The sequence below is a fragment of the Xyrauchen texanus genome, unplaced genomic scaffold (assembly GCF_025860055.1).
Source record: "Xyrauchen texanus isolate HMW12.3.18 unplaced genomic scaffold, RBS_HiC_50CHRs HiC_scaffold_1050, whole genome shotgun sequence".
Lineage (NCBI taxonomy): Eukaryota > Metazoa > Chordata > Actinopteri > Cypriniformes > Catostomidae > Xyrauchen > Xyrauchen texanus.
In genome coordinates this window covers 2324-12821 of record NW_026265378.1, presented here as the reverse complement: position 1 = coordinate 12821, position 10498 = coordinate 2324, and the positions used below count along the sequence as shown (strand labels likewise).

At 43.0% G+C, this 10498-nt stretch overlaps 1 pseudogene and 1 gene segment (V, D, J or C); one reads left to right on the top strand and one right to left on the bottom strand.

Annotated features, from left to right (window-relative positions):
• Positions 1-694: 694 nt before the first annotated feature.
• On the bottom strand, positions 695-2604 carry LOC127641553 (immunoglobulin kappa constant-like; annotated as a pseudogene).
• A 903-nt stretch (positions 2605-3507) lies between these two features.
• Positions 3508-4136, top strand: LOC127641552 (immunoglobulin kappa variable 1-8-like). The segment is given in 2 exon segments: positions 3508-3676; positions 3814-4136. Coding segments are annotated over 2 exon segments (429 nt in total).
• Positions 4137-10498: the final 6362 nt, after the last annotated feature.

The following is a 10498-nucleotide window of genomic DNA, read 5'->3' as shown; positions in this document are numbered from 1 at the left end:
TAACAAAACATCTTTACTCTTGAGTTTTCACAGACAGCTTTAGACAGCTGAGTTTATCATTTAGAGACTTTTGCACTCATAAAAACATCTGATGAAAGTTGTTGATTATGCTGAGAAACATCAGTCAGTGTTCATCAGTGAAGAGCTGTGATTAACAGATACTGAAGAACACACATCAGAATGAATCATTCACTGTGTCTTATCACAGACTGAACAGTTCATTCAATCATTCATAATGTCAGTATGACTGCTGAAAACTGATGAATATGAACAAACCTCATCTCTCCATTAGTCAAACTGAACTGTCTCATTTCACAGAATAAAGTGTCAAACAGTTCAACTCATATTTGCATCATCAGGATGAGTGATTCTGTTCCTCTCAGAATAGAGCAGCTCCATCAGCAGATGTTCCCCGTCCTCAGAGGAGTTTCATGTAACAACACATAGAAGAACTACTGACATGTGAAGGATATGTGTCTGTCATATTTATATTTAGAAAATCTCTTATTAAATTGATAAAGTTACCAGCAGGACTAAATGTTTGAGGTTTAGTCATTTGGTCACAGTCTTGTTTTACAGTAAATATCAGCAGGTGTTTTCATGGTCTGTTGAGTGAAGTTTCATTATAAACGTTGAACTAAAAAGGATTTCATTTTCAAAAAAGACCACACAAATCAAAGACATGAAGGTATAATATTATTTTATTTGATGTTGAATTAGAATAAAAGACAATGAGCAGTGAATAAAAAAGCACACATGCACTGGTGTCTGATGTTGTTTGACAGATGAGAGAGAGAATGAATGGAGTCCCTCATGTGCTGTTAGTCTCCATGTGAGACATCAGTAAGAAGGGCAGAACAGAAGTGAGTGGATCTACTCTGAACACTGATCTCTCCTCACTTCTCCAGTGACTGGCGGCTGCTGGTCTCTCCTGCTGGCCTCACAGCTCACTGAGACCCCCTTGATCCACTCCTGCTTAGAGAGAGTCAGGCTGCTGCTCCAGCTGTACAGACCGTTCTTCTCCAGGACCCCAGCACTGCTCTCCTGAGACCTGCTGATCCCGTCCACCTTCCAGCTCAGGCTCCAGTCTGAGGGGAAGCCCTTGTTGGCCACACACATCAGTGTTGCTGTGTTCTTTGTGGAAATCTCTTCACTGGAGGGGGGCAGGACGCTCACTTTAGGAGAGATGTTGCCTGACAAACAGAGATCAGCGGTCAACTCAAAAGATGAAGAGTGACTTTCCTTTATAAAGTTCACTTTACACAATAATCCTCTAATGTAAATACAATAACTGTAGCAATACAATTATTTGCAGCTTTTGGAAACTTTGTCATTTCTGGGGAACACCAAATAAATAAAAGATTAAAATAAAACATGTAACAGATTAATCACCAAATACTGCCCAACATTTAAAATAACTCATAAACATGAAAAAATTGTGAAGATTAATATTTTTATGCATTGAAGTTTTATTAAATATAAAAATGTCAATGTCATTTTGTATTCGTGCAGCGTTCATTTCTTCCTGGACACATTTAGAAATTCACATCAATCTAAAGAATCCATCAGAGCTGAACTTATTAACACAGAGAACAATTATGAATCCAAACTTAATAAACATAGATTTAAGATTCATTATGTTGAAAATGGTGCAAATAGTTTTAATCTAAAAAGAAATTCTAGAATAAAAATCGTGAATTGATTTCATTCATTATGAGCATTCAAACACAATAAATCTACAAGACAATATTGAACACTAAATCATTTAAATTATACATTTATAAAGTTAGAAAATACAATGAAGTGCTTTAAAACGATTTAGTTATTATATTAAAATGATTATATGATTATTGACTTACTGCCAACATCCAGTCTGGTGCCGCTGCCGAACGTCCACCACAGTGATACAAACTAATAGAGCGACTGTACAAAAACCTCTGAACACTTCAATAACTGCACTATAAACACATCACTAACACATCTTTACACACACACACACACACACACACACACACACACACACACACACACACACACACACACACGCACACACACACATGCATCACAGAGAAGTGATTTCATATTAATGACATTTTCATCTCATTGTCATATTTACTTTTCATTATTGTAGAAAAATAATATTTTGATTGTCATTTCAGTATTAATAAAAAAAATATGGAAACATATATTGAATTTGAAAAGTCAGATATTTCAATCATTTGAACTGTAAATCAGCAGAAATACTGTTTTTGTGTGCAAACAATGAGAATAACAATCTGTTCTGTTTGAATTTTATTTAGGGTAGTTGTACAGCAGACATGCACCTTGAACATCATTTATTCCAATAACAGTTTTTAGGTTTAATATGTGAATATATTTCGACTACACAAGGGAATGTCCTGTATTTTCTAAAGATAACCGGGTGGTAAATACCCCTTAAAGTTTGTTTTTCTCCTTGCATATTTAAAACTGTTATTTCATTGTCATTTAATATGTTAAGTGAATTATAAGACAGGAAAAGCAGCGGTCACCTGTATTTCCCTGGAGTTGTCAACAGGTGTGTGTTGTGTACGAGACTATGCGCTGCATTCTCACCTCGGTCATTGTTTTGTTAGACGTGCAACGAGTAGTGTGAGAGAGATGTGCACTCTCTGGGAAACTGTGGTGTATTGAGAGATCATCCACGGATAAATATAATATTTTGTGATTATAATCTTGATAAATAGCATTTGTGGATGTATACTTTGTTGTGTAAATATGGAGAAATGTCATATTTGAGAAGTTATGTCGTGTGTAATGTCTGCGATGATATGACGTCACACCATGCGGTGTAAGCCTGTTCATTTGAAATTAAGAAATGTTATGCACATTTTTTCAAAACTTTATTGTGCTTTTCATGTGATTTGTATTTGATGTGATTATTTACACAGTGTACAACAGTATGTTGAGCATTTCTGCCCTCTCCTCAACAAGCTGCAGGATTTGAGGTGTCATTCATGTTTGGAATTCAAAGTGTGACGGATTGGTTTGAACATAATTTTGTGCAATGTGCCTAAAGGCCACAATCACAACAAGACTAAGAGAAATATTCTTTAAAATCAGTTTTACATGAAGTGTAACATGTAACACTGCAGAACACTGTTATTACTGTTTGACATTTCATGTCCACCACTCATCAACAGAAAAGCACTAGACAATATTATTTATTTTGAATGCATGAGAGGATCATTGAGAATAATGTGATCTGTTGAGAAGAAACTTTTCAATGAAACTTTTTAATCAAGTTAAAGTCAAGATCTGAACCACACTGAAACTGACACTTAAAACAAACAAACATGAAAACCATCAAACATCTTCACGTCACATTCATATTGACTTTCTGCAGGACATTCTTTGATGCTCTGGGAATGTTCATCATTCAGTGAGTTCAACAGGATGTTTACAGTATATTAGTGTGTATATTAGTTTAGTAGCAGTACAGACTGTTGAAGATCCTGCCCACTTCTTTGCATTGTCAGCACATGCTTCAGTGATCTGAGAGTGTTTATAGTGCTGTGAGTTTAACACTTCATGACTGACAGCAGAACAGAACACAATCTTCATCATCACACAACACAAACAACAACAATGACCTTCAGCATCATCTTCATCTGCACACTTTTATTCTGTATACAAGGTATATAATCAAACATTTAAACATTGAAAAATACTTACTAAAATGTAAATATTCGTGTATCTTATAAATATGGTTGTTATTGTTTATATTAGTGTTGATGCACTTCACATTTGAATTCTATATGAATTTCTCTTCAGGATCGAGTGGACAGATCACAGTGACTCAGACTCCTTCAGTGAAACTTGCTGCTCCAGGAGAGACTGTTGTGTTGAAATGTTCTGCCAGCACTCCTTTAACAGGCTGTAGCCCACCCTGTATGTCCTGGTACTTAGAGAAACCTGGAGAAGCTCCTAAACTCATGATTTATAGAGTGAGCCGCCTTCAGTCTGGAACTCCATCTAGATTCAGTGGCAGTGGATCTGGAAGTGATTTCACTCTGAGCATCAGTGGAGTCCAGACTGAAGATTCAGGAGATTATTACTGTCAGAGTTATCACAGTAGTTATGTGTTCACACAGTGATAAAGAGTCGTACAAAAACCTCCGTCAGTCAGACTGCACAGTGACTGCACTGATACAACTGACAGATTCTGCAGCTGCTCGTACAACACAATCACACACAACACTGATCAGTGCACAAACACAATCACACACAACACTGATCAGTGCACAAACACAATCACACACAACACTGATCAGTGTACAAACACAATCACACACAACACTGATCAGTGCACAAACACAATCACACACAACACTGATCAGTGCACAAACACAATCACACACAACACTGATCAGTGTACAAACACAATCACACACAACACTGATCAGTGCACAAACACAATCACACACAACACTGATCAGTGCACAAACACAATCACACACAACACTGATCAGTGCACAAACACAATCACACACAACACTGATCAGTGCACAAACACAATCACACACAACACTGATCAGTGCACAAACACAATCACACACAACACTGATCAGTGCACAAACACAATCACACACAACACTGATCAGTGCACAAACACAATCACACACAACACTGATCAGTGTACAAACACAATCACACACAACACTGATCAGTGCACAAACACAATCACACACAACACTGATCAGTGCACAAACACAATCACACACAACACTGATCAGTGCACAAACACAATCACACACAACACTGATCAGTGCACAAACACAATCACACACAACACTGATCAGTGTACAAACACAATCACACACAACACTGATCAGTGTACAAACACAATCACACACAACACTGATCAGTGCACAAACACAATCACACACAACACTGATCAGTGCACAAACACAATCACACACAACACTGATCAGTGCACAAACACAATCACACACAACACTGATCAGTGCACAAACACAATCACACACAACACTGATCAGTGCACAAACACAATCACACACAACACTGATCAGTGTACAAACACAATCACACACAACACTGATCAGTGTACAAACACAATCACACACAACACTGATCAGTGCACAAACACAATCACACACAACACTGATCAGTGCACAAACACAATCACACACAACACTGATCAGTGCACAAACACAATCACACACAACACTGATCAGTGCACAAACACAATCACACACAACACTGATCAGTGTACAAACACAATCACACACAACACTGATCAGTGCACAAACACAATCACACACAACACTGATCAGTGCACAAACACAATCACACACAACACTGATCAGTGCACAAACACAATCACACACAACACTGATCAGTGTACAAACACAATCACACACAACACTGATCAGTGCACAAACACAATCACACACAACACTGATCAGTGTACAAACACAATCACACACAACACTGATCAGTGCAACAAACACAATCACACACAACACTGATCAGTGCACAAACACAATAACACACAACACTGATCAGTGCACAAACACAATCACACACATCACTGATCGGTGTACAAACACACACACAACACTGATCAGTGGACAAACACAATCACACACAACACTGATCAGTGGACAAACACAATCACACACAACACTGATCAGTGCACAAACACAATCACACACAACACTGATCAGTGCACAAACACAATCACACACAACACTGATCAGTGCACAAACACAATCACACACAACACTGATCAGTGCACAAACACAATCACACACAACACTGATCAGTGCACAAACACAATCACACACAACACTGATCAGTGCACAAACACAATCACACACAACACTGATCAGTGCACAAACACAAATGAAACACAATATGATCTAATGATGAATGATTGGTGTTCAGGTTCATCAGTATTTTTGATAATTAAGATAAAGTTTTGATGTGATCATCGTCACATTGCAGGTTTATTGTGAACAGAATGAATTCATGAGTCCTGCTGTGTTCAGTCACTTCTGCTCTCTTGACACAAAGAGTTTCTGATTAACCAATAGAAAGTTTTTCAACATGATTTCTCTTCTCAATCACTGTCAGAAGGACTGATTCAAAGTTTTTGTTTATACACTGAGTTTATTTTTAATATGTGTCCTTCAATATGTATCCAATCCAATCTTCTTCTTTATTACAATATATGAAAGTTCATCATCTCTTACCAGCATCATAAAGAACATGAACAGTTCCCTTTACAAAAGGCTTCACTTTGATGTTGCGCTGCTAAGCGCTACGGGGGAACAGCTTTCGCTGTGAGCCGAGCTGAATTATGTGTGGAACACGTCAATGAACATTGACCGGAATTTATAGCCTCGGTTGATGTAATCATTAGCTGCACCTGAGGCCAGGCTATAAATGGATACGTCACCAGGTGTCGTCAGAAACTCTTTTTTCAGAGCGATTCTGTTTCTGTGTGTTTCACACACCCTGTCAAAATTTCTTTCCTCTGTTAGGAGATAGATTCTGTTAGGCAGTGTGCAGTGAACGTTGTTCTATTTTTCTCTTCTGTTTAGAAAATATTATATATATATATATTTCTAAAAAAAAAAAAAAAAAAATAGAGAATGAATGAAAGCCGCAAACGGTGCGTGTTCCCCTCTTCTCGCTCTATAGCTGAAGACGGCACACATCAGTTTTTGCTGTTTGTTTGGGGGTAAGAGCACGCTGCTCTCGCGTTGCAGCAGGGCGGGTGCGAGCACTGCGATTTGCTTTAACAGGCAGAGTGCGTCGTGCTCGCCTCGCTTGCTTCCGGGAGTCAGCACTCACGAAAAGATCGTTCGTGGGGCTCGTGCATGGATTTGGCTGAGGAGCAAGAGACGGGTTGATCCCTTTCTCTCACTCTCTCCCCAAACCCAGCTGGTCCTTCACATGATCTCGAAGCGCGTTCCGACGCTTCTTCGGATCATGAGGTGGATCGCAATTCTCTTCCCGCCTCCGAGCTTTCCGTCCGCGATGAAAAATCTACGGAGGAATTGCTCGATGTTGTTACTCGTGCGGTTGCCAGATTGGACTGGCCACGCGAAAAAGAGACCCCCAAACGCTCCAAATTAGGGGATAGATTTTATCTTCCAGTCTAAGAAAGGGAACGCCTCATGGGTCCCTTCCCTTCTTTGATAACCTCCATGAAGAGCTTTTTCGCTCATGGAGAACCCCTAAAAAAAAAAAAAATATAGATATATATATATATATCTATATTTTCTTCCCGTGTTCACATACCCTCGACGTCATTATATTCGACTATCGTGGGTGCTGAGGCACGGGGTATTCAGTGATGCCGCCCGGTCGAAGAGACGCTTGAGGGCTATCTCTCGCCGGGCTCGGCATCGCCACTTAAAGCCCTCTCTCCCTCAAAGCCTTGTAGGACAACCTCCACTTTAGTGGGAAGGGCTTATCAAGCAGCAGGTCAGGCTGGTGCTGCTCTGCACACTATGCTGTTTTTCAGGCGTACCAGGCTGACCTCCTGGACGACCTGAGTGTGGGTTCTGCGCTTGATCGAGCAAGCCTCAGACCCACCTCGGTCCTGACTGAAGGGAGGCTCAAAAGCAAAGCGTGGCTGAGTCGTGCTCCTCCTCCCAGGGATTGGGGACAGTCTCGCCGCCCTCGCCAGCCCCGAAGCAAGACCTCAGGACTATAAATTCTAGTAAGAGAAAACCCTGACGGTCTTGCACCTAGATTAGGGGTAGCTCCCTCGGGACAGGGCGCGTGCTTCACTTCACCCCTCCCGGTACCCCCTCGAAGCCCCTCCATTCCGCCACCTCTTGGTGTTTCGGGTTGCAGAGGCTTCCGTCAAAATTGGGTGTTTTCGCTGTTCCTGCATTTTATTCAGGACCTGAAACACCCACAACCCCTCAACAGGAAGTGTTAAAATATAATACCCATCTCAGAGATCCTGGCAGCGTGGAAACTTCTGCCGGATATATTCTTTTCTGTGGGTCTTATAAGGGCGTCAGGATTTAATTCTCTCGCCGCTTTCCGTGTTTCAACGGCGTGTTCTCACTACCGTAAACCGGATTTCTTTTTTTGTAAAAAAAAAACCTCAATCTCCTGGTTAAAGGGGCCATGGTATGTGTTCCCCTTCCAGAGAGAGAGTTAGGTTATTACACTAAATACTTCCCGTTTCCCATGGAGGGTGAGGGGTGGCGTCTGGCTTAGATCTTAAAGCTTGAACTACCCATGGGTGTTCAAGTCCAAGATGATGCCTGTCAAGACGGTCGTGTCTCAAGCCCTACAACTCGTTTGGCTGGTCACCATCGATCTTATGACGCACTTCTATACTTCATTTAGAAGTTCTGCCACAACATGGAAAGTTCCTGAGGTTCACTTCCGGGGCTTAAGTCTTCCAGGGTCAGGTTCTTTCACTCAGCCTAGCCCTTTTACCCAGCACATTCACAATGCATGATGTAGCGCTGGCTCCTTGCGACTCCGGGGCATCTGCATTCTGAATTACGTGAGACGACTGGCTGATCCTAGCGCAGTTCCAGGAACTGGCAGTTCAGCACAGGGACATCGTCTTAGCTCATCTGTTTCTCTGGGGTTGAGGCTCACCGCCAAGAAAAGCGTCCTCTCTCCCACTCAGAACACTGTCTATCGGGGCATCGTATGGAGTTCAATCTCAATGCGGGCACAACTGTCTCCCGCTAGGATTGAGTCCATTCAGATCACCCTGAGCAAAGTCAGGCTAGGTCAAGGTTGCACTCTTATCAATATCAACGATTTCCAGGTCTCAGGGCGAACGCGTCCACGGTGATCCCTCTGGACCTTCTGCTCATGAGACCGCTTTTGTTGTGGCAAAAAGCCAGGGGATTTCTTCCAAGGGCCAAAACCCCTGTGCTAAATAGGGTTACGCGCCTCAGGCTTCGTTCCCTTTCTATGTGGTTCAGACCCCGGTTTTCTGCCTTGGGTCCCACTCTAGGTGCGTCTTGTTGTCGCAGACTGCTAACGACAGACGCCTCCCTGACGGGCGGGGTAGCGGCCTTAAGTGGTCGTCCAGCTTAAGGGGATAGGAGGGTCGCCAGCTCGGTTGTCACAGTCTCTGTCTCGGGTTGATGGCTGTATTTCTGGCCCTGAAATACCTCCTCCTGAGGCTGCCATGTCTTGGTGCGGGTGGACAATACAGCGGTAGCCTCTTACATAAATCTTCAAGGAGACCCACGTTCTTGTCAGCTGTATTTCTGACACGCCGGATTCTCCTTAGGGCCCAGGGTAAGCTCCTGTCACTCAGGTCAGTTATATCCCTGGATGCCCGTATACGGGAGCAGATTTACGGTCCAGACAGGAAATACCAACGGGGAGTTAAGAACTCCACCCTAAGGTAGTAGTTGCCCAGAGTTCGCCAGCAAGGGTTTTTGCCTCTTACTGATAGCACCGCGCTGGCCAAACAGGGCTTGGTTCTCGGAGCTAATCTCTTCCCTCGACGGCTCGCCTTGGGCTGATTCCGAACAGGAAGGATCTTCTATCTCAGGCACAGGGCAATATTTCATCCCTGCCCCAAATTGTGGAATCTTTTCATGTTTGGCCCCTAAGGGTACCAACTGAGGGACACAGGGCTCTCTCCTGAGGTTATCGAGACCTTTTTAAATGCCGGGCTTTTTCCACTTGGAACAAGTTTGGGTGAGATCTTAGGGCAGAAGAGGACCTCTTCGCCTCTATGAATAGCGCAATGTCTCCTCTACTTCTCCCTGAAATCACCCAGCCCCTTGGGTCTGGATCGTTAAGACACATACATGACCCAGAATGCGTCTGTATGTGTTTCTTTCCCCGGCTTCTCTGCTCCCAGGAGTCTTGGCAATGTTCACCAGCAAGGGTCTTGCCTCCTAATAATGGCTAGCTGGCCGAACAGGATATGTTTCTCGAGTTAATTCCTCTCCTCGACGGCTGCGCCTTGGGCGATCTCGAACAGGGAGGACCTTCTCATCCTTGAGGTCATCGAGAGCATTTCAAGTGCTAGGGCTCCCTCCACTTGGAACTGATCTGGGTAGATTTTACAGGGCAGAAGAGGACCTCTTCGCCTCTGTTGATAGCTAATGTCTCCTCTACTTCTCCCCGAGTCGCCCAGTCCCCCTCCCCTCGGGAGGGGCTGAACGTAGAAACGCAAATGCGCCTGCATGCATTTCCTTCTGCTAAAGTTCTTATTACAGAACCAGCTAACTGCCAGTTTGCTTCAGTTCTGGATTTTCTGTAGAAAGAACTGTCAGTGGGCACTTGCCTCGCCACTGCCAGGCTCTATTTGGCCACTGCGGTTTGCCACGGCTTGGTGGGCGGGTGCCCTCAAAGAGGCATCCTCATTATTGCCCGGGCCTACGAGGCGCAGCGGTCAAGCTTCGCCAGTAGGTTTCAGGGCGCACTCTACCAGAGGGCTCTCCTCCTCTAAAACCTTGGCTAGAGGTCTCCCTCTGCAGCAAGT